Source organism: Rhinolophus ferrumequinum, chromosome 27, assembly GCF_004115265.2.
Source record: "Rhinolophus ferrumequinum isolate MPI-CBG mRhiFer1 chromosome 27, mRhiFer1_v1.p, whole genome shotgun sequence".
NCBI classification, from domain to species: domain Eukaryota; kingdom Metazoa; phylum Chordata; class Mammalia; order Chiroptera; family Rhinolophidae; genus Rhinolophus; species Rhinolophus ferrumequinum.
The window spans coordinates 19,137,386-19,163,228 of NC_046310.1; the positions used below are offsets into that span (position 1 = coordinate 19,137,386).

Sequence of the window (25,843 nt, forward strand, 5' to 3'; positions counted from 1 at the left end):
TGTCTGTTTCATGGAGAAAATTTGCTGTGAAAAGGTAATGAAATTGTCTCATTTTAAGATACGTAGTCAAAACTTTTCCATATTCAATTCCCCAATTCCTAAAAGTCGCATACACTAATTTATAGATGCCTCCATTATCAAGAGTTACTTTGCACCCCAGAACTCTTAACGGATGAGAAGCTAAGAAGTTGGCGATATTGAGTCATATGTTTTCCATGTCCAATCATGTGGCGTGCTCTTCACACAAGAGTGCCTATTCTTGTTCCTACAGTACGGATCTGTGTATCTATAAGCCTCTTGAAGTTCTCCCTTGTCAACACTGGGTCATGCTATATGTCACTTCTTCTTTTACCAGTTGATTAATACTTTTGTCTCCAAGTAACATTGCAAACAAAGCAAACACCGGTGTCTCATATCAAATGATAATTAATCTCTTGGTTAGTTCAGTCATGAGGCTTTTACTCCTTTTTGATTCTTTTCCCTTATATTTGATTGCAATATGATTTATCAATAGTGTAATACATACTTTTTCTAGTATATTTATAATCATCATAAAGGAAAAATAATTCAGAGAGTTTTAAATTAAAGTTTTCCATGTGTGATTATGTCCATGTGAGTGTGTGTCTTGCAATGTTGATAAAACTATTCTCAAAATGCACATTGCTGCTGCTTTGTTAGAATAGTATTAAGAAGAAAGATTTATTTTGAAATTACAATAACAACAATGCATTTATTTTCTGACTTTAAGGGGTAAATATGATTCTGATTTGGTTATTCACCAGAAATAAATGTTTAAAATCTCTTTAACATTTTTTAAATAAAGTTACATTTTGTTAAAGCAGACAGAATGTTCAAATTCATTGCTATTCTAAAGTGATATTGGATATGTTTACATTCAAACAGGTTTGAGTTTTTAACTCTTTCATAGCCCTTTCATTTGATTGTTTTTACAGACATTGAAATTTTACTGACTTAGAACATATTCTTGGTTGGAATTGCTCAATCTACCAGAAATCAGAGTTGAAAATTGTGAGAATGTTACTACTTATGTGACTACTTCTTTAACTCTCTTTTCAGATAAAATATTGGCAAATACAGTTAGATAGACATCGGTTAAAAATGTCAAAAGTTGCTGATAGGTAAGTATTTCCAGATGTCCATATAAATTTTAAAGTTTCATAGGACAATTAAATGTGTTAAAAATTGTAAGGGAATTATTACTGGGAAAGGAGCTGAGAAAAATAACTGGAACCCTATAAGAAATGTTATTTTGTTTTTCATTTTCACACATAGAAAACGTTCAAATAACTGTTTTGCTGTAGTTTAAATAACAGAATGATCATTTTTGTCTTACTCTCTAGAGCTCCAATCCTTGTGCAACCAGAATCAGATATAGAAGATAATTCTAAGGAGTTGAATCTTTTCACTCCTGCTGAGAGAAATGATACTTTCAACGTATGAAGTTACCTTTTGGCAACTCAGAGCCTTTCTATAAATTCATAATAACATTCACACTACTGAGTTATTGCATGACTTCAGAGCCTTTCTATAAATTCATAATAACATTCACACTACTGAGTTATTGCATGACTTCAGAATTTGAATTAAACTCAAATTTTAGGTATTTTCCATTTCTTCGTTTCGTTTCTAAATCTGTTCTTAATGGCATTCATGTTCTTTACTTTGAGACATTGTCAAGTCCTTCTTCAACTTCTTTCCTCTCCTCCCTCTCTCTCTCTCTCTCTCTCTCTCTCTCTCCTCTCTCTCCTCTCCTCCCTCTCTCTCGCTCTCGTCCTCTCATCTCTCCTCTCCTCTCCCGTCACCCCTCTCATCCTCATCTCTCTCTCCTCTCTCTCTCTCTCTCTCTCTCTCTCTCTCGTTTACTTTTAAATACAGACTTAAAACAATGTTTTTGGCCAGTGATTCCATTTTCACCTAATTCCTACAAATACTTTTGACAAAAATTCCTTCTTAACCTCTTTTCCAAGTTGGCTAAAATCAGTTCAGCTGTGGGTAGACTGGTTGACCAAGGATTGGAACTGACCTTTAGGATGTCACACACTGAACTCTTTCCTTTTGCTTCATTTTGATGGAGGGATATTGACTCATATGGCTTAGGCTTGTGGAAAGATGGAATCCTTAGCCACATTTGTCTCCCAAGAAGCACAAGACGTTATTGACATGTGAAAACTGCCATTGGATTTCATTCTATAAGCAAGCAAGGATTCCTTGGCCTGATAGTTTTGTATTGTGTCCCTTACTTTGGGCTGGATATAACCTTAACCAGAAAACTAAGGAAAATGGAAATGTTTCTTCTCTCTAGTCTGCTAAGTTACACGGAACAGTATTTAGAATATGACCCGTTTCTTGTGCCACCTGACCCTTCTAACCCATGGCTATCTGATGATACTACTTTCTGGGAACTTGAAGCAAGGTAAGTGGCATTTTCTCTTCCCTTTGAATGTTTCACTTATTTCAAGGTCGGGGTGAAATGGGAAGACTACTATAGCTGATTAATCATTAAGGTGATTTTACTGTGTCTCATAATAAAGTTCGTATTCAAAGTAATAGTTTTTGAACCTTAGATATTTGTACTTGTATGAATATTTGCATTTCCTGAAGGACTGGCACAAAATTACAGATGTAAGGCTTTTAAGATAAACTAGTCAGAGCTGGGATTTTCAGTTCTTTAAATTTAGGTCATTGTTGTTAGCTTCCTTGAAAATCACACATTGTCACAAAGGCCTATGCATTCAAGTAAAATGAATGCTAAATCCATACTTTCTGAAGGCCAGTACAAGTATGCTATTATACATTCAATTTTAAAACAAAATGGCCTTACCATAAACACTCTAAGAAAAACTGACAAGAGACTGACTTAAGAAAACCCAAGCACAATGTAAGACTCCCCAGTTTCTTTCATGAGGTAGAGAAATTTATATTATCAATCTTGACAGAGTCAAACAAAGATCATTGCATATCACTCTGCAGACTGATATCCTGTGGTCTGTGGCACTGCTCTAGGTTGGATTTATGGACCTTCTCTTTGTTTTGTTTACACCCAGTGGTTCTGAAATGCTTGACAAGTGCACGACTGTTTATCTATGAGTTCTAGGTGTGGAAGCTGGAACCCCAAAATATTGTTACTCTGCCAGGATTAGGATACACATTTCATTGACAGCAAAGTCATAAACTAGGATTTAGGACTTTTGGTTCCCAAGCATTTTCTTCCAGTGACACTGCATTTTGTGGTGGCTAAGAAATTGGGCTCTGGGGTCAGAATGTCTGCAATATTACCTCTTATTACCTGTCTGACTCTGGCAAGTTATAACCCTCATTTGTGCCTGGATTTCTTCATCTATAAAATGAGAATTATAATAGTACCTACCTCAGAAAGTTGCTGAACAAAACTAAGGAAGTCCACCTAGAGCACTTTGTACCTGATGCTCAATAAACATTAGACTTTATTATTGATGCCTAACTTAAACCTCACTATAATTTCATGCAGAGTCATCAATCAGATTGTTTTTCCTGAAAGTTAAAGATGAGATCTTAAAGGTATATATGATTCTTAGGGGAAATGTAATAGCTGAAAATAGTGCTTGTAATGAAAGGAATATATTTGTTTTGTTTTATCTCCTATAGCAAAGAACCAAGCCAGCAGAGGGTAAAACGATGGGGTTTTGGCATGGATGAAGCCCTGAAAGACCCAGTTGGGAGAGAACAGTTTCTTAAATTTCTAGAGTCAGAATTCAGCTCAGAAAACTTAAGGTAAGACATGTTCTATAGATCTTATGCTATAAGCCAGAGGTAGCTGCCTGTAATATGTCTGGTTATTTAAGATTTAATAGGCTTACTACTCTCCCACCAAGATTACGATGACAATATGAACCCACTGAATTTCTGCCACTTGATGGAGGAAAGAAAAAGGGTAACCCAGGCAAAGTCAGCCCAACCTTACACATTCCTTGTAATGGTTTATTTGTACAGTGTCTCCTGATCTATTTATTACATAAATTGTGGTTCATTTGAAATGGACTCCATAAAGAAGTGTTAATACCTAGACTAATGTTTGGCAAAGTGGAAAATGGCCAACAATATTTCTGTAGTTAAATTAAAATATCACCTATTTATCAATATTGGTCTTCTTTGCGTATCATTTCCCAAGTAAGAGGTAGACAAAGAGATGGGGTGCCTGTATCAAGTAACTTGAGGCACAACTAGGGGGGCAGCTCATTTACTTTGCACATTAAAACACAGCCAGCCTCCGGGCCATTGAGAGCAACACTACCTTAAGCTGTCAGTGAGACGGGGTACGCATTCGCCCATCTGTTGTAAACATCATCCTTCCATATTGTTGAAATTTTTCTAACTTGAAAGACACCTGGAAATTAAATTTTTTAATGTGAGACACTGAACTATATTTTAATGGCTCTGTTTAAGATCCCTGAAGTGAGTGATAACTTTCCACTACATGAAACTGTTTCTCCATGAGCTGTTTCATTCATTATTCTTTTGAAACATGATACCCTAATTTACTTACCCCATGACACATGCAGTCCTGTGAAATTCATTTACTGAAAGGTCTCAGTATTCATTTATTTTCATTGGAACTAAGCAGTGCCAGGCATTGTCACATTCTTTTCAGGGGATTTAGCAAATACCAATAACAAAACATTTGGAAATATGTAGGCCTTTGACAGATGTCCCATGGATTAGCATGATGACCACAGAATATGATCGCATTTGTGTGCCCGTCATGGATTGTTGGGATGCAACTTCCTATTTTCTTTCAAGTTTATGAGAACCCTTCTCAAGTTTATGAGATCAACAGTTGCTGAGAATTTTTATTGGGCCTATTAAATAACAGTTGATATATTAAGGTCACATCATCAATTACTGAGTAAGAATGTATGAAAACATAGCAGAGGTAAAGGATATCTTTAGCATTTTAATGGATGGAGAAGTAGAGTTTCCTCTAATTGTCTAAGTTTTTTGGGAAAAAATGCTGACGTTATGGGTATCGTGATGAAGAAATAAACAAGTTATGAGCCTCACCAGTATCACCTAAATAAATAAAAATGGTTCCTGATCTCATTAAAATTATAGCCTACTGGTGAATATGGAGAAGAAAACAGATCATAGCCCAAAGCGATGGGTGTTTAGATTAGAGAAGGACAGAGGGATAGCTAATCCAGAGTTGGGGATCAGCAAAGGCATCCTTGGGGAAATGGCCTCTAGGCTGTGATCTGGACGACAAGGAGGTAACCAGGCAAAAAAAGGAAAAAGGAAGAAGCTTTGGGGCAACGGGAATAGCATATGTAAACTTTGTTTCATGAATTAATTGAATCACTGCTGATTCCTTAGTTCAAGCTTTCACTGTTTTTAATCTCAATAATTCTATACCACACTGGGTTCCCTGCTAAGTAATTACATATAAAAATATTATATATTTTGTATCTATATGTGGTGTATATATATATATATATATATATATATATATATATATATATATTTGTGTGTCTATCATATTCCTATTATGTTTCCCTACTAAATTTATATAGATAGATGATGATAGATATCTATATAGATAGATAATAGATAGATAGATAGATGATAAATAGATAGAGATAAAATTCTTGAACACATATTACATGCCATAATATGCTTTCTACCCACTACTTTTGTAAGTATGCCTGTGGTATTATCACATATATAACCATCACAACAAAAAAAATGAAATTTAAGTATTCTCACCCCATTGTACAGAGAAGCAAAATATGTTTGGGGGAGCTTGATTTAACCATGTTGTTCAAGTCAGATTGCAATAATTGCGCCCTAGGCTTTCTATAAACCAATACTAAGTTCCTATCCACTGCTCTCCAAATCTGAGCCCCACTGCTCGTGCCTCAGTGTCTGGTCCCACAGCCTGAGGGAGACAAAATAGTAAACTGCCAGGGCTAACTGCGCTTAGATCAATCTCAGTGCGTCTTATCTAAGCCACATACCGCTAAGCACCTGTTATTTATGGAAGTGTGGCCGGCCCACATATGAGCATTTTCCTCAAGTATTAGCACATAAAAAAAGCCCAGAAATACTGCTTCTCGATAACTACTTATTCCTCGGATGCAACCTATGCTCTCCTTGGGTCTCTGTTTTGTTCCTTCCTTTTTTAAGTTGAAGTACGTAGCATAGAGTAAATATTAAGTAACTGTGGTAACATGAGTTTTATTTTTGAGCTCCAGAAAATGCATCATGCACTTCAAAAGTGCCCTTTACATAATTTATCCTATGTAATCACACGGAAACGTGCTGAGATCGGCATTATCACCCCATTTTACGGTTGAAGAAATCGAGGCTCAAAGACATTAAGATGCTTGCTCACATTCCAGCTACTGTTTAACACAGAGAGTGCCCTTTCCATTCTACTAAGTCATGACGATGATTACAGCAGTAACACTGAGGATAAAAGAGGCTATGGTACACTTAGGGAGACATTCGAGGGATGGTTATAAGCACATCACCTGCTGCAAATTATCTGGGGGCAAACCCAGCTATGTCACTCATGCTGAGCAACCTTAAATAAGTGACCTTATCTTCATATCCTCAGTGTCCTCTTCTCTGAAGTGGGGGACAATAGTGGCACATCCTCTAGAGAGTTGTGGGGACTGCATGAGTTCACAGAGTTAAGTCACCGAGAATAGCATTTGCACCTACACCTCAGTGTAGGTGTTGTCATTCTTACCTCTTCAACCCTTTGGTGTTTTATCCGTATGTCCAAGTCCATTTAAGATGTCACCACGTCTGTAGCAGTTTCCTGGAACTCCCTTTTACAGCCCTGTGCTCACCCAGCAGGGGGGCTCCTTCATGCCCCGCTTCCCAGACTGTACCCTGAGAGCCTGTCATGTACTTCCTGGTACTGACGCCACCTAAACGGTTCCTTTTTCCTCTACGAGTTCTTTGAGGACAGATTCTTTCTCTTGATGTGTGCCCAGTGTGCTGGAAAGAACTTGAATGAGCCGTGGTTATAACACTCACGCTCCCTCAGATTGCATATTCCTGTTCGACTGCGGTGCTGAGGTCTGTATTTGAGGAGGAAATGATCTCAAGCCTTCCCTTCTGAAAACAGAAGTGGGAGTTTCATGCTGAAGGCACGGTGTAAATGGGAGTATCTACTGTTACCTGGGAAAACGAGACCTCGAATGTAAAGTCACTAGAATGGGTAGTATTTGATATTCGAATTCTAGCTCCGCTGCGTATTTCTGACCTTTCATTAATGCCCACATTAAAACGTAACTGTTATGACGGACTGCTCATGACCTTCTCTTAAGACTATATCTGGAGTGGCCTCTGTCCCTCTGTCTTTCCATCTCATGGTTACACCTACCACTAGGGCGATGGCAGTTCCTGTTGAGGAGAACACAGACTTCGTAGTTCCTCTTTCAAGTATATTTTATATTAACAAATTATGACATACATATTCATCTGATTATCTTTATTTCTAGATCTAATGAAAAAGATATAGAGAAAATTTAAAGAGATAAGATCCTTTAATACAACGTGACCCTTATTTTTGGACTTTCTATTTGCTCTTATCAACCCAAACATTTATTTCCTTGTATGATATGTATTCTATAAAGAAGTATGTAAAATATATTTCTATATTTAGAAGTAAGTCAATATGTATTTATTTTTCCAGAGCTCCCAAAGTGCCGTGAAGCCTCTGCAAATTTAAGCCTTTCAAACAATTGCATGTGAAAGCTTACTGCTTCTGTCATTCCATAACTCTGAATTAAGTAGTCTAAAATTAGTTACTTGCCCTGATTTCTCGAGGTAGGGCCTGTTCTGATCTTTGTCCAGACCTCTTTAAATTCCAGTAAAGCTTCACTTTAATTCCCTTGCCAGGTAGAGCAGAAAATCCTCTTCGAACTAACCCTCATTGCTCAAATGGACGAAAGAGACAAAGAATACAGTGTAATGCACACGTTATCCGCCAATCGTATGCTGTGTGTCACCCACCCACACTTCCCTTCCTCCCTAATAAATGGTTCTTTCTTATGACTACTTTGCATCAATACAATGAAGATCGCATAGAATCAGGGCTCTGGCAGATATGCTTTTAACATCAAACACTTAAAAGAGATTGTTTTCAATATTACCTTCTGAAAAATGTTAAACCTTTGAATACAACTAATAAAACAACTCAGTAAAGGCCTGCTATAGGAAGCCTTCAAAGCGAGTTCATTATTATGCATCATTGTGAATTGTAAGATCACTCAAAATTATACGAATTTTCAGACTGAGATGTTGCAGTAAATGCTGGTGTCACATTTTGCATAGGTTCTGGCTAGCAGTGGAGGACCTGAAAAAAAGACCTATTAGAGAAGTCCCTTCCCGAGTGCAGGAAATATGGCAAGAATTTCTGGCTCCAGGAGCCCCCAGTGCCATTAACTTGGATTCTAAGAGCTATGACAAAACGACCCAGAATGTGAAGGAGCCTGGACGATACACATTCGAAGATGCTCAGGTTGGTACAGGGGTGAGAATCACATTATATCACAAATATGCTACTGAGAACTTGACATTGAGATGCTTTCATTTTATTTCCATTTAATTGACAGTATTGTCTAATACCAGGGGTGCCCAAAAAATGTATACACATGACTTGTATTCACCTTTTATTATCAGTATATATTGATTATTACAATTTTAATACAGTTTTTTTTCTTTCTTAAAATGTGTATACATTTTTTGGCACCCTCTCTATTTCAGTTTAGGTAATTGTATGTAAAATGACTCTAATTGATCTAGAAAAGAACAGTGACACTTTAGAGTAACGTGTTTTTAAAGCCTAGGAATGTTTTGTAAATTTGTGTGTTTTTATGTGAAAATTTGTTGAAGGGTAGTACTTGAAATATTTGAAAACTTTTGGTTTATTTCTACTCTTTTGTCACCCAATATGTGAGTAAGCATTTATCTAATGATGGCCCCACCTCAGTAACACATAGTTGAAATCTTTAAAGTATCTTCCCATATGGAGATTCTAACATTCTGACATTGCTAAATTATTCAATATTACAATAGTCAAACTAACTAAATGAGCTTAAAGTTAAGTCAAACTCAAACCAGTTTGCTCTGATGATAAAATTAAATACTTAAGCACTTATTCAAGCACTTATTATTTTTCCAAGAAAAAATTTTAGTGTGCAAAAAGAAAAAAAAAAGGAAATTGATATTAAGATATTAACTTCCTAAGACAAATTTTCAGTGTTTTTCTCCAACTGGATGTAATTGCCTCGTTAGGAACAATTTGAATCTTCACTTTCTCTAAAAAAATATTATTATGCTCAAGAAGAAAAATAAACTTGTAGTGAGAGGATATTATTTCCTAATGATGTGTTGGAATTGGCTTTTAAATCAGAACATGCATACTTCATAATTTCTTAAACAATTTTGAGAAAAGAATATTAACTCTCCAAAGTATCTTGTATTTTAAACAACAGTGTTATTAAAATAAAATATAGAAGATGAAGAATGAGATGCTCAAATGCCCTTTTTAGTCTCAATAGAAAACACATTTCTCCTTGGCTTTGGTTTAAGGAAACAAGCCACTGTGTAGAAAACTAACACAGGTTCAAAGACCTCACCAAATGCCCATTCTCCTTAGCTCTGCCATGGTCTTTTGTATGGAAATAATTACATTCTACGGAGATACCTGAGAGAGAGCAGGATAAAAATTCTGGCCATATTGGTTACTCCTCTGCTTATTTATCTTTCTTTCACTTCAAGATAAAATTTCAAACATTTTTCTAGAGCCAATAATGTGTAAAATGTTGGGAATGAGCTTCCTGACCTGAGGCTTCTCTTTCAATTAAGCTCAGATGTTTAACTCCAGTTTATTTGTGTTTTTTTTTTTTTTTTTTTTACCATATCTTCAAATATATTATAGAAATTCCTTGCCATCGTTTGAGAAGAGACACAATGTATGGTTAATAAAGCAGATTCAGGAACTAAGTGGCCTGGATTCTTATCTGAGCTCTGCTCTGTGACCTCTTGCAAGTACTTCACTTCTCTGTGCCTCAGTTTCTTCATATTTAAAATGGATATGAGAATAGTTACCAACCTTGTGGAAGTTTTGTGACGATTAAATGTACTAATATAGGCATGCACTTAGAAGTGTGCCTGGATACTCAAGTCTATTTCACCACTTACTATGCACAACCCCATATTCTTCGAAACACTGAGCTTCCTTTATTTCTCACCGCAACCCTACTTTATACATCAGAAAATTAAGGCTCACAAATATGAACCAATTGGTCTCAACTTGTACTTTGTAACTGATAGACCTTGAGCAAGCTAGTATCTGGATCCCAGAGTACTTGACTCCAAAGCAAGAAACTGCTCTACTTTTCCACCAACAATCTCTGTCTGATCAGTTCCAAATTATCATACTCTTGGGGATGAAACGTGGACTAGGTGTTGAGATTTAATCTCGAATGTTTTGAAGTGTATTCAGAATAACTCCAAATTATTGTCGGTGTGAACCCGAGTCATTTCTAAAAATATGTATTTTCTCTAAAAAAGTAGAGATTGGCACATCCAGATACTCTCCGATTGTGCAAAACTCTACTGCTCACTGCTACTTCACTAGACTGGAAAGACCAAGGAGCATTTACATTCCCTTGGCTGCAGTAAGCCAGAGAAGCTCCCTAAATTGGGCCAACAATACTGAATTGGATAAATACATTTTTTTCTTGACTTCTTTTTCCACCAATATTTATCAAATATAGAACATTCCAGGCTAATTAGGATTAAATTATTATTTACCTAATTTGTCACCAAATGAATAAAAAAAGCACACAAATTGGGAGACATAGCCAATAAATATCACAAAATTGATTTTTGGACTTGTGCTCTGGCTCAAAGTGATGTGGATGACCATTTTCCATATAATTTGCACCACAGAGAGATCGGCACACCATATGGGCAGTCCGCACCCTCCAGGGACATGTGATGCCAAGGCATCTAGGAGAATTACTCAATCATATCATTCACTTTGGGCCTGAAGTAATTTTAAGAGATAGCAGATTCATTTATATTCTCAAATGATATGTAAATCAACAACTTGATTTGAAATCACTTTATGACATTCTGTCACCCAAAGTCCATTTTTTTAAACAACTGGATATGATTTACATTATTTGCAGCTCCTAAACCAGTTTAATCCTTGATCCATGAATAAACTAATAAATGTGAAGATCAAAGTGTGCTGGACACATAAGCTATTCCACCAACATCACTATTATTATTTCTAGCTCCTTCCAGATTTTTTTTGAACAGTATGTTGTATTCTTATCACAGTATCTGATTTTTTTTCTGAGAAATAATAAACACCTCAACCATTATTTCTTTTTAGGAGCACATTTACAAATTGATGAAAAGTGATTCATACCCACGTTTTATAAGATCCAGTGCCTATCAGGAGCTTCTACAGGCAAAGAAAAAGGTATTGGTTCTCTGTGACATTTGATGTTGTTCTCAGTCATAATGATTTGGAATAGTTACCTCCCCGGGGCCCAGGGTATTGGACAAATGGTAAGTGAACACACTCCGAAACCCTCCCCCAAACCTTTGCATTTTATAAGAGTCATTTAAGTTGTTTGTGTTTCTGTTTGTCGATTGCTTATTTCTTTTTTGATCATTTCTGTAGATGTTCATGCTTTATACAGCTTTTTAGAAGTTCTTTTCATGTTTCATGCTAGTCTTCTATATGCCACATTCAAGGCAATCAAAAATTACAATAAAAAAAGGAAAAGAACAATGTCATTAAGTAAAATACTTGAAGAAGGTGGTTTTTTGTCCAGTAAACTAGAATGTGTGTTTTAGGTGACATACGCCATAAGTGAAAATACTCATTTTTTTTTTCAAGGAGAGTTGGCAAAGTGTAGTAATGTTTGTTTCTAAATATTTTTCACTTGGTATATAGCCTGAGTCCCTTGGTATTCCCATAATAAATTTTACACACTAAGGTGGTAGCCAAGAACATTTTAGCAAAGTTGCAGTAGGCTTCATTATTCAATTAATGTTTATAATCAAAGTCTCTTTATCAGTAGCACCTTATGTCATCAATATAACAAAGAGGGTATGGAAAATCTGGATATAAACATCAACATTACTCACTATTTCTTGATGTTAAAAGCCTTTGTAACTTCTTGAAATTCTGAGCTGAAATAGTAATTTTGTATAATTCATGATCATCATTTAGGCTAACGGGATTTTTCGAAGTGCATTCATTGCCTTTACAACTGGAAATAGATACTCTGTAGATGCAATGTCCAATACTGTAGCCATTAACAAGGGGTTATTTAAACTTAAATTAATTAAGATTACATAAGATTCTAGCGAAATTTGAAATTCTCAGTGGTCACAGCCAAAGGCTGCTGAAATATTAGACAGCATAGAATGAAATTTCCATTCTTTCAGAACGTTCTTTTGTATAGCAATGTTTTACAAAATTAATTGTTATCAACAAAATCCAGGCCTGATAGAAAATTATGAGGAAATTCTGAAGATAGGATACTAGATCTTCAAATATTTAGACTGAAAATGTCAGCATAAAACCTTCACATATCTACTTCATTTTAGTGTCAGTTCATTTTGCTTTGTTTGCACAAGAAGAGTTTTGGTGTTAAAAATAAAATCCCTAATAAAAAGAGAGCCCGTGTCCTGTGACAAGAGGCTTTCCTTGGTGGTTCTCCAAGCCCAGGCTCTGTGATTTAGAACATGATCTGGTCTTGCATCATTTCATCATCCTGTCTTTTTCTGCTCTGTTTTCCTTGCTTCCTTTTTTTTTTTCTTTTTCTTTTATGCTCCCTATTTCCCTTTGCCCCACCCCACCCCACACATGTAAGTCGGGACACTCAATGGATCGCAGAACATCCTTTGAGAAATTTGCACAGAACGTGGTAAGTTCTAGTTTTTAAGGAATAACAAATCATTAAGTTCAGTTAAGAGATTTTCCCAATTTCTAACCCCATCGCCCACCTTGAATCCTTTGAGGTAGCAGCAAAGGTATTGCCTTTGTTTGAATTCAGAACTTCGTTCCTCCTTATCTTTCTGTCTCAGCCCTTTCTAGAGTGGATAAAGAAGTCATGCATAAAAACTACATGTATTAAACTAAGGTTTGGAAAGAAGTGTATATTATATACATACAACGAAATAATTATTTTTTTATATTTTTATTTTTATTCAATGTATCCCTTTCTTTATTAAAGATAGTTCATGTGTTTCTATGCTCTTTCCCGTAGCTCTTCCTAAGGCTTAAAAGATTAAGAGCAATGAGGGTTCCATGCTTTCTCCTTCTGCACGGAGAAAATGACCTAATAAGCAGGTTAAAGCCAAAGACTTGGTATGAATCGTGGTGGGGGACAAGATATGCCCCACCAAAAACCCCACTACCATGCCTCTCTTAGTCTTTATGTTTCAGGAAGCTGTTAAAAATTGTTGCATAAATCATTTAGGCAACCAGTCGTTTTTCTACCACTGTTTTCTTAGTATCGTGCCATGTGTTTTGGTGATATATTTGTTTGTGGGATTCTTTCTTTTTGAATTTTCTTGGTATTGTGCCAGTGCCTTTGGAACTTTCTGACATTGTGTAAGCTCCAACTAAAGCCTTCACACATTTATTTTTATAGGGCAGAAACCTCCCTATTTTCCCATGCCATAAAAACTGTACACCAACCCTGAGGGGCAGCACTAACCTGTTATGAAAAGAGGTAGAAAAATCTTGGTTTCTACTCAGTTTGTCTGCATCGTCTGTTGAGTTGTGTGGTTAGCTCCATGCTGCTGCTGCTGTGTGTGTGTGTGTGTGTGTGTGTGTGTGTGTGCGCACGCCCTGTGGCTTTTGCTGTGATGGCTAGTTAAGTGGAGTTGTGTGTGTTAAAATGTAAGCAAACTGAATTCAACAAAGATATGGTTTTTGTTTTTAGTTTCCGTCAAAGATCTTTGTGGTGGGGAATGTTAATTCTATTTATGAATGGCCAGTTGTGACTGTGTACAGAGTAGTTGAAAAACTTTAAAAAGCAGTATATACCTTGAACATTCAATGTGATTGCACAAATTAAAGCGATGGAAAATGAAGGACTCTGGGAATTAATCACACTATTAATCAAAATTTTGGCTGGCTCTCTGTGACCTTTAATTTTTAATAAAATTTTCCTGATGATGCCTCATAAGTTACCACGGGAAGATAAAGACAATGTAAAAGAAATGTCTCAAGATTTCAGTGGAGAAAGTGGCACGGTGCTCTGGGTATTGTTTAAGAATTGCTTCAAATTCATCCTTTTCTAATATAATGCTGACAGAATATTGTTCTTGAGATTGGAATGGAAATTTCTGTGATAGAATTAAAAATAATAATGCAGCGTAAGGAAGATGAAAAGGGGAAGCAAAATGGTTCTCTTTCCTCCAACACCATCCCCAACTCTGACAAATTTCCCCAACTCTTAAAATAGTACCATATTTGTATGTTTTTTTTTGTTTTTTTAGATTCCACATATAAGTGAAATCATATGGTATTTGTCTTTCTCTGTTTGACTTATTTCACTTAGCATAATACCCTCTAGGTTCGCCCAGGGGGTCAAAAATGGCAAGATTTCATTTTTTTATCCCACATCTTCTTTATCCAATCACCTATCAATGGGCACCTCGGTAGCTTCCATATCTTAGCTGTTGTAAATAATGCTGCAGTGAATATAGGAGTGCACATGTCTTTTCAAATTAGTGTTTTCAATTTTAAGGGAGTGGAGGGGAGTGGATGGAAAAGGTGAAAGAGAATAAGAGGTACAAACTTTCAGTTAAAAAATAAGTAAGTCAATGGTATGTACCGTATAGCACAGAGAATAGAGTCAATACTACCGTGATAACTACGTACAGTGACAGCTGGTTACTAACTTATTGTGGTGATCACATTGTAAGGTACATAAATGTAGAATCACTGTGTTATACACCTGAAACTAATATACCATTGTATGGCACCTCTAATTTTAAAAAACTGCACCACATTGTCACACACTGCAAACTTCAAGAAGGGCTCAATAAGAAATAAAGGGAACAGAGGCTTAATCATGTACACTGTCCATCAAAATTTACACCTCATGCGCCAACTACATTCCTGACATTGTTCTATGTCTTGGGAACATATAGAAGGTGTATACTTTATTTGCTGAAATGCTTAATGGTATAAACAAAATGTTATGATGTAGAGGAGAAAGGTAAACAATTTCTACTTGGTATTAGGGTAGTGAGGGAGAATGGACAATGAGAATTCTCAGAGGAAGTTACAATTAACTGGATAAATAGGATTTCACTAGGGCAACATGGTCAATCATCGTTTGAAGGAGAGAAGGGGAAATTGAAGAAATTTCCTGGAATTACTGAAGAAAGACAAGTTGAGTAACTGATACGCACACATCTACTGGGGGGGGGGGGTGCCAAAAAATGTACACACATGGCTTGTATTCCTCTTTTGTTATTGGTATACATCAAGAATTACAATTTTAGTAGCTTTTTTCTTTCTTAAAGTGTGTATACATATTTTTGGCACCTTCTATATATACACACAACATACTAATTTTCAGATAACCTCCAGAAGCAATTGTTTAGGGTTAATTCTTTTTCATCCAGGAAAAGTAATATTTTTTTATTGAATATTTTGTTTGGGTGATACTCTAAATGGAGTTAGGAAATTAGGAAGGCTCTCTGATTTCCTCAATAGATTACAAATGATTATATTTATTTTATTAGTCATGAGAAGTAAATTTCTATCTGGAAAATTATGTATACACAAAAATAAAAATGAATATAGTATATGCTTCATTAAATCTTATGGTGGTTAGCTTCCATTAAATTTCACTTCGATTCTCATTTCTTATTTTTCCTTGTTTCAGTGTTTCTACATGTTATGATTACTTTTAGGGTTGGCAGTTGTGTTAGGCATCCTAAGTACTTACATAACACATTTTGTGGGATACCTTTATAGGATCAATAAAATAATTTAACACAAGGTAAAGAATTTTATTATAATCATATAGACATAATGGAGGAAAGAGGGAGTTTAAATCAACATTTTAAAGGAGTCCCATGTGCAGGTTGTTCTGGTACAGACAGGGAGACTACAAGATGGACAGTAACCAAGAAAGAAATGGAATAGGGAAAATACAGGTCAACAAGTGTGTAGACTGTGAAAGGGACTGGAAAAAGTAAGATGACAACACTAACAACTTGCAGTCATTGAGTGTCTGCCATGTACCAGGCCCTGCATTAGGCACTTTATATTATCTGTTTTAATTTAATCTGCCCCTGCAAATCAGGTATTATTATATTCATTATTCTACCCATTTTACAGGTGAGAAATCTGAAGGATCAGAGGTGATACATAATTTGCCCAGAATCACACCGTTTATTAGAGAGATGGCACTGACCGAAAATTTATTTTGTTCCCAAATTCTTTCTCTTCTCACTAATCATCTTGCTCCTTGATATTTTCCCACATGGTAAAAGATAAATAAATCAAATCCTGCCACCTGATGATTTGCTCCTCTGGAGTCTGAGTCCATTTTTAATTAGCGTGTATTTGTAGATGTTTATTTACGTATTCCAGCATATTTTTATAACCCAGCTTATAAAAATAACATCACTGTTTTGTTTCACACAAGAGTCAAAAATGTTTTGCTAGACAGATCTTCCCAATACCAGTGGAACTTCTTCTGTTGGTTACTGTGACTAATAAACTCTTTGTCACTTTAGAGAATAATTGTAATAAACGCTAACAGTTGCATCACACTTTCCAATGCTCCAAAGACATTCATTCCTTGTTCTTTGTTTTGTTGTTATTTACATGCACAGCGATGTTGGGAGGTGATCCCGCAGGTGTCACCACTCTTTCACACAGGAGCAAACTGAGGAATAATAAGGGGAGGTCACTTCACCAATATCACGATTGTCTAGTGTTAAAATCAGGACTGGAAGGAAGACCTTTGGAAGCAAAGTTTTCCAACTTTAAATCCATTACTCTATCAATGACTCATTTTCTTTCCATTATGCCCAACACTAGAGGGATAAGAATAACTTACATTTTTGTGTTAAGCCTTCACCTTGGCTTGTTGTCTCAAGAAATCTCATTTCCTATGATTTACTCTTTCATTACTTTATTTTCCTTGCCATCAAAGGAGTCTCTTAAGGTGTTTCCAGGGTTGCTATGTTCTCTCATACCTTTAAATGTTATTAGGTTGACTTCATTCTCTTGTGACAAAGTTCATATGCTGTTCTGATTGTAAGAGTTTTTTTCTTCCTCTGTCTCCATCATCAAATCTGACACCATTTCTCCAACCATTAAATCACCATAGCATCTATCCAACACACAAACCTTAAGGGAGAACAGATAGGAAATAAGGGGAAAAACAGGGTAAGAGGATTGATCAATCGCTCCTTCAATCAAAAGTCAGAAATCAATGCCAAATGTATTCCTTACTTCCTCTCCTTAGTTTGTAGAAGTAGAAATTAAATCAGCCTGTCTCTGGGTTGGAAAAGTAGAAATGAAAATTAGAGAATGTTAATGGAGAAAAAAAGAAAATTAACCTATCTCAATAAAATTATCTGTATAGCCTTTAAAAGAAACAGCAGAAAAGATATAATGACCACCTTGAGTATCCCATCCCCTCTATCTGGTGCACTTAGGCTTATAAGGAGACTGCAACAAATTACCAGAGGAAGTTGTGGAAACCCTGTGAGAGAATTTTAACAAAAGGACTGAGTCGGCTCTGAAATCAGTTGATCTTTTGGGATCAAATCTGTATTTAACTCTGTAGCTCATTAATATCCATATTGGTAAGAACACATGTAAATATGAATCCTATTACTTGTTTGGAGTGTTAAAAGGGAGAACCATAGAATTCTTAGTTCTTTTCAAATGTTCCTTTTGGTTAAATCTAATTAAATTCTTTAAGCCCGTCATGGAGTTGCTGACTAATACACCTCATGCAGATTTTATATAAGCAGCAAAATGTGGTTAAAAAAAAAAAAAAGCCCAGGCCTCGACGCTTGATGTGTTAATATTTAGAATTAAAACCTAGTCCCATGCTTTCTTGCCGCATTAATTTTTAGAAATAGGTTAAACTGCTGAACTTCATTTCTTCATCTGCAATCTCTCTATCCAGAAATAGCTCCACTTTGCATATATATATATATATATATATATATATATGTAAAATGAGATTATGCTTTAAATATATTTTTGAAATATACTTTATTTACATAAATTGCATCATAAATATCTTCCAGGTCATTTCATGTTTTTCTGTATTACTCTGCTTATTGACTACACAAAATTCCTCTGAATGGAAATGTCCATAATGTATTTCCCAGTCCTCTGTTGATGGGCATGTAGGTTATTTATTTATTTATTGCCATTATAGATCAAAGTGTGATAAACATCCTTAAAGTTAACTGTTGACTTTTTTTCTTGTAATATATTCATAAACAATTGAATTGCTTGGTTACATGGAATGAAAAATTATAAAAGCAGGGGTGTCTATCTATTTTCTCTCTCTTATCTTTACTTTTCCTCTAACGCAAGAGCATCACTTGTGTTACACATTAATAATAGGCCTCCCTTACCAATTGGTTCTCACTCTGTCAAGAACTGCAGTCACTTTCACTGTCGCCTTACACCGTTGTTTCAAGACTGTGCATTATTCCCAGTCCCTGGTCAAATGATTGTTTAACTTGGTTTTGATTCAATGCAAAATGTAGCATGAGTTTTCGCTCTATACCCTAACAACCACCGAGATTGTACACTGAATGTTTCTTCTCCACGCAGCATAACCTATAAATAGTATAGATCCCAGGTTTGGGAAATATCTCCAGACCAGCTCTGGAGCAACGCTAAGAGCAGGGCAATGCAAGGTCAAATCTGCTCATGGGGACGCCTCAGCTGCTCATTTGGTCTGGACATTGGTTCCCCTTAGGACCAAGCCACGGCACTCCTGGCTGGGCGCTGTAGACTGCTGTTGGGGCTTACAGGAAGTTAGTGTAGACAAGCTCTGTAGGTAAGGATCCCGGAGCACCTCAAAAGAAACTTGATAAACTTGTTTGTTCACCATGAATAATACCAATAGAGAACACCGACCTAGTGATGTAGGATCTGCTCATTTTTATTATTGTTCTCATATACTGTTTTACTAGTTCTCATTCATTCAACACACATTAAGTTTTGTCGTTGTGACAGGTTATATGCTACTCCTACTTGGTGAACAAGACTGCCTGTCCTTACTTTTATATCCCTGGATATCATGTTCTTCCACAATAAAATAGAGACAAACTTTAGAGTATTCAGAAAAGTCATTTTCTAGACTGATTGATACTAATGAAGTTGCAGTAGAATCCGACCTCCGTGGAGTTAGTGAGGTCCTCGCTTTATGTAAACATTCCTGTAGTGAAACAGACCATCCACCTTCACTTCAGAATGTTTCTTTTTTGTTTGTTTTGTTTGTTTGTTTTAAGGAGGGCACAGCTTACAGTGGCCCACACAAGGATCGAACCGGCAACCTTGGTGTTATTAGCACCATGCTCTAACCAACTGAGCTAACCAGCCGCCCCTTCAGAATGTTCTTTTACAAGCAGATCAGGAACTGTGAGAAGGAAGGTTTGGTTTCATATCTTTGTACCTGTGAGTTTACCTTAAGGAGGACTTTGTACACATTCTTTCCTGGTTGACGGCTCTAGATTTTATTGTTGAGATTACAGGTCTATTCGTATAGATAAACGATGTTAGAGAATTCTCAGAGCACCTTCAGTAAATATAATTTATAAACCGGTCATTGGGTTTTCCCACCACAGATAATACCAGTAAACACATAAAGAGAGTCTGGTCAGGGAAGAACCATTTTTTCCTCTTGTTTCTCTTATGGACCTGAAACTCATCTCATTTTTCATTTTGTTGTTGGCATACATGGCTATCCATCTTGTTTTATTAAAACTGAAACTGCTCATAGTGATAAGTTGCCCGAGAAAACAATTTCAGGTTCCCTGCAGCATGATGTAAATCGATTGGTGTGAAATGTATCAGACTACATAGCCTATTTCGTTTGGACACTATATCTTTATTTTTTCCTAGTAGCATCATTAGTTCTTAAATTGCCACTCAAGTTCTATAGGCTGTGAATTGCATAGTGGATTTTGGTCAGAGAGCATCCAGTACAATCCTGGGGGTTCCTAAGGAATGTTCCAAGGTTACTGAGTGGACAGGTCCCAGTGGGAAACGTCCCCTTCATGGCTCATATGCCAGAGGCAGATGTTTGAATAGCATTTCCCAAAGTACTGTTCTCCTATACCTGAGGCTTTAGGTTTACACCAGTGGCTAGGGGGCCCCAGCCACCTATGCACCTGGAGACCATCTTAAGAACTCTGTGTAACAAGTTAATAACCCAATAGTACCCATGGATCTATCCAAGCACTACCGGATTCTTTTATCTAACAACAACAAGAAACATAGTTAGAGAGCACCTAGTATGAGTCAGTCGCTTTGCTCCCTGTCTGAGAATACATAGATAATGAGACATAGCCACTACTCAAAGGAAGCTCGTAGTTTATAAGAGGACAGATATGAACAAAAATAACTAATTTGGGGATGCCACTAATTTGGGGATGTGCACCCAAGTTGGCTCATTCTTCTCATGAGAGTTAACTGCTTAACGAACAGAACTAGCTTCCTACTAGCTTATTCGTGTAAATCATAGCAGTATGTTTTAAAGCAGCACAGAATTGGCAACAGAGTTAAGACCTAAGCAAGAGTTTGCCTACTAAATCGCTGGGCAGCTGGCCCTGAAGGGCAGAGAGAACAAACGTAGAACCAGGAAGAGGGACTGAGGATTTCACAGACTCAGTTGAATTCCACATAAGGACTGTCATGGAGGTTTCCAGTTAGAGCAGCATCATACAGAAAATGGTTATCAAGAAGATAGCTTGTGTTCTGGATTTATACAATGGGCCATCTTCATCCATGCAGCAGATGGGGGTGGAGGCCAAGTTAAGAGAATCTAGAGATAGGAGGACATCTATGCAGGATCAGCAGCTACTGCGTTAATTCACATTTAATAATAAAAACAAGACCCTGGGGCAGTGAAATAGAGGAAGTGAAGGAAGAAGAGTAAAACTTTTAGCACCAGTTAGTTTACAGGTAGGCTAGAACAAGTTTGAGCCAAGTTTACTGAAAGAATTGACAGTAGAAAAATAAACTTCAAACTGTCTTAATCAGAATTATGTAATATTTAATAAGAATAAATATAATTATATAATTATATACTAATAATTATATAATTTAGTAAGAATTATATAATATTTAATACATTATTTTACATTATCACTTTGATTTTATTTGAAGATATGTGAACTTGAAGTATTACTCAAATGGTACCTGAATCTTATATTAAGGTACAAAATTGTAGCTGATAAAGCAAGAAGATTTGGAAAGTTTGTGTGTGCTTATATAGTTAGCATTACAATGTTTGACAAGTATTTGCAGCCAGTCACCTCTAAAACTCAGCATCAATCTCAATTACCTCATTGAGTTTAAATGGAATTGAAAAGAATCACTACATCGAATTGAATAGAATTTCATCAACAGTCTAAGGGCAATATGTTTGCTTATTCTTTTTATAAATTTGTTTTACATAGCTAGGACAAATATGAATGGAACTTAAATTGATCAAGAGTGGGCTCATTGTGATGTCTAAATTTAATTTCCATTAAAAGTAGATTCATATGTTAACTCTTTCTAAGTATGAGGCCACTTACTAGACAGTCCTGTATCATCACCAAAGCCATCTATTTCTTGTTTTCCCTTTCCTAGTCTAAAGCCATATGATGTACCATCACATGTGTTCAGCAGCGTTCCTTTATGAAACCTTTTTCAGAAAAGAAGCCATTTTTATAGTGATGATAACAGTGGGTGTCATTTTTACTTTATTTATTTTTACCATAATTTATGCTAATACTTAGAGGCAATCACTCTAAAACAGGCAATTTAAAATAGCTAAACAATAGACATCACCATGTAAATTGCATACATGTTTATAGATGTATATATATTAGGTTTATATCTACAGACACCCTGCTGCATTTTCTTAGACATTTGGTGCGCACGATGTGGCAAGCTTGGATTGGCCAAAATCCCATATTCTCTGCATTATGCATCACTTTTTGACAGCTAATTTTGACATTGTTTCCAATGATGAGGATCCACGAGTAATAAGAGCAAACATTGGACCATCCTAAATACAGTAATTACACCTGTCATTCAACCAGAAGAGACCATTATTAAAATAGCCTTGTGACAGTTGTGGAAAATTAAAGAAAAAAAAACCTTTGTAACCTGCACTGATTATTATTTCTGAAGAAGAAAAGTTCAGCTGTTTTTTTTTTTTTTGGAGAGGGATTATCAAGTCATTCTGATTAACTTACTTCGGTATTAAAATTTTTTTCCATCCATTTCATCAGCAATAATAAATATATATGTGTATATATATATATATATATATATATATATATATATACCCAAATGACATGGCTGAGTTACAAAGGAGAATAACAAGCACACATTATCAAGATTGTTCACTTGAAATATACATATTAATATTTTGGAGGAACATATTTATAATACCAGAAAGAAAAAAACTATTAAGAAGTCTTAATCTTTTCTGTTTTAACAGTTAAGTCCTCAAGGTACTTCGGGGAGATATTGAAACTGATGAATTGTTTTGGAACCTCAGAATTAAAAAGGAATTTAGAGGCCTCAGATCCCCAAGGCTCAATCCCCAGCTCATTCCATAAATATCTTCTGTAGACTCACTGATAAGTGGGCATTCAGCATTTGCTGACTCATAAGTTCCAGAGATATGGTACCCTTAGATGGCAGAGGTGGTCTATTCCATCCTTTAGAAATGTTCTCCTTATTTTCAGCATAAGCTACTTTTCTTTAGCTTTCAAGTATTCATCTTAGTTCTGTCTTTTGGAGCCAGGCAAAATAATGTAAAAATATCTCTGGATCTAGACAATTGTTAAATTACTGGAAGGTGTGATTATATCAACTCCTCAATTTTTCTTTTTATTTCCTTTAGTTAAAATCTCTAGTTTGCTGTTCTTCTGTGTGGTTCAACTACTCATATCCCATATCTCAATATCACCAGGGACTTGGAAAAATGCAGACTCTGTGACCTCATCCCAGACAAACTGAGTTAGAATCCCTCTTTCTTCCCCTCCCCCTCTTATTCTCTTCCCCTCACCCCTTTTTCTCTGATTTGCATTGTTTACAAGCACCTGTGAGCAATTGAGTTTAAGAATCATGATCAAGGTAGATAGAAGCTTTCTACCCGATCTCTCCTTACCAAAGATCAGTGGTTCTCACTTCAGCTACAGGAGAGTCACCTAGAAGTCGCCTTATAACAGACGGCTAGACCTCATCCCTCAGACAGTCTACTGAAGTAGTTTTCTGGTAAGACTGAAGAACTTTCGTTTATAACCAATTCTCAAGTCATGCTGATATTACTGGTTTTGAGACCACACTTTGAAAACTGCCCTAGACTAACCAATTCCCTCCAGTCTCTCCACTGATAGATGCCAAGGGCACACCTAAGGTCACAGCTGAGAGACTACTCTTCAGGGGTACCCACACATTTTTGCAGCCACCAGTTGAAGTATATAGTTAGGAGTGTTCCCATAGCTGTTTATCATAATTGAATTGATAGTAATTACATAATTTATTTAACATTATATAAGCAGCTGAAATTTCAGTATGAAAAGAAAAAGAGGTTTCTCTGAAAACTAAGCTGACTATTTAACAAGACTTTATAAAGATGTCTTGAAAATGCAATGGCAAAATGGGTTTCTCACGTTTTCTCCCTTAATGATTTTATGTTCTGTTGCCATCTTGGCTGCTCACCTCCTGTCTTTGCTCCAGTCCTTCAAAAGAATAACTGAGCACAATACTTGAGAAGTGACCCAACCATCATAGATGGGGAAAATCATCTTCCCAACAGGAAAGAAAATAAGAAAGAGAGAGCATATCATATAACATGTACAATCCAGCCTGAAAATTGAATCTACTTCTCCACTTCAGCTCCCCGTCCCAGCAGCCATGTCCAAATGTAATCATTTGGGGCTTAAAATTAAAAAAAAAAAAAAAAAACCCGACAAAAACAAGAACAAAGTAGGATTTTTTTTTTTTCCCTCATGAGGACAGATTACATCTTCCCAACGGTGGCCATTGCTGATTTGGGGATTATTGTTTCTTTATTCAGGTTAATGTAAGTTTGGTTCTTTGTCCTTCTTTCCATGAAATGTTATCTTGTGAGTTAGAGCTTTACATAATTTTTGGAGCACCTCTTGTTACCCAGTCTTTTAAACAAGATTACCAAATTTTCATCAGACTGCATTTTATCAGAGTTCCATCAGTTTGATCATGTAAATTACTAACTAAAATGCCACGAAGAACAGGGAAGAAGGTGGAACTCCGCTATTCCAGTAACTGGCACACCTTGAAGGTAGTTGTTTATTTAGTTATAAACCTTACCTGCTACATGTCTTCCTTAGTTCAAGAAACTTTGTTTAAAGCAACCTCCTATTCTCAAGTCCGGTAAATGCTTTTTTAAAAATGAGTGAATGATCATGTACGTGAAAGAAATCTAATAGAGTTTACATGGGGAATTCTTTGCAAACAAATTGTCAGAAAAGCAATATGCCATTAGAAAAATGAGTACAAGACTTGAACAGTTTTAACAGAAGAAATAGTCAATAAACATACGAGAAAACCAAAGAATCTATTTTTATTAGTAGCCGAGCATAATTCAAAAAACAACAAAATAACTTTTTTTCTACAAATAGGTTAGTTTTTAAAATGAAAACATCTGGTGTTAAAAAGGGGGTAAGAAAATCAGACTGTCAAAAGCTTAAAAAATCTCTTCTCGTTTTCAATCAATAATTCAACTTCTAATAATGCAATCCTAAGAAAACCCAGATGTTCACACACATACAAGAATATTCATTGTATCCTGTAACTGCCAAATATATAACACAGTCTGAATATACATCAATTGTGAATTTATTGAATACATCAAGGTATATCTACCTGATGCAGTAATTAAAAATCAGATTTTGGAGTAGTGGCTTTCATTTTTATTTTCTTTGCCACCCACACTGGACATAGTAATATATATGTACTTGTGTGTGTGCGTATGTACACATTGTTGCAGTTACTATATAAACTGTACTTGTGTAGTTTTATGTATGTGTAGAACTAAAATAACATTTCAAACACAATGTGTTTATTATGTGCAACACATTCTGATATATTCCAATCTATTCTATAATATTTAATGTTTTAATGTTAGTAGCTTCTTTCTTACCCACTAAATGATGAATTGGAATAAAACATTAGTTTAGAAGAAATTAATATGGATAATTGACTAAAATATAATCATTTAAATATATACGTTACTCATAATATCCATAACATACAGTATAATTTCAGTTTTGTAAAAAAATAAAATGTAAAAAAACATACTTTTGTATAAAAACGTAGAAAGATATATTAGTATTTGAATAACTGTATTTGAGGTAATGTTTACTTCTTCTTTACATTTTTCTGTGTTTTCCTCATTTTCTCTAGCGGACATACTCTACTTTTATTTTAGGAAAATACTTTTAGCTTAAGAAATGAAAGGATTTGGCTTTACTTGTTCTTTCTTAATCCACAAAGAAAGCTAGTAATTAGTATTTAAATGTAAATGTG

The 25,843-nt window shown here is 35.7% G+C and overlaps 1 protein-coding gene across 6 annotated transcripts in view; it reads left to right on the forward strand.

The window, feature by feature from the left end:
• The window catches only part of RGS7 (regulator of G protein signaling 7), a 437,701-nt gene that overhangs the window by 406,092 nt on the left and 5,766 nt on the right, over positions 1–25,843 (forward strand). For 4 of the 6 annotated variants that reach the window (XM_033099770.1, XM_033099772.1, XM_033099767.1 and 1 more), the window contains 6 exons: positions 1,078–1,139; positions 2,324–2,434; positions 3,646–3,771; positions 8,341–8,527; positions 11,417–11,506; positions 13,695–13,775. In XM_033099770.1, the coding sequence (XP_032955661.1) occupies positions 1,078–1,139; positions 2,324–2,434; positions 3,646–3,771; positions 8,341–8,527; positions 11,417–11,506; positions 13,695–13,769 (651 nt within the window). In that variant the 3' untranslated portion in view covers positions 13,770–13,775. The remainder of the gene's footprint in view (positions 1–1,077; positions 1,140–2,323; positions 2,435–3,645; positions 3,772–8,340; positions 8,528–11,416; positions 11,507–13,694; positions 13,776–25,843) is intronic. The other 2 variants (XM_033099771.1, XM_033099769.1) reach the window with 1 other exon arrangement.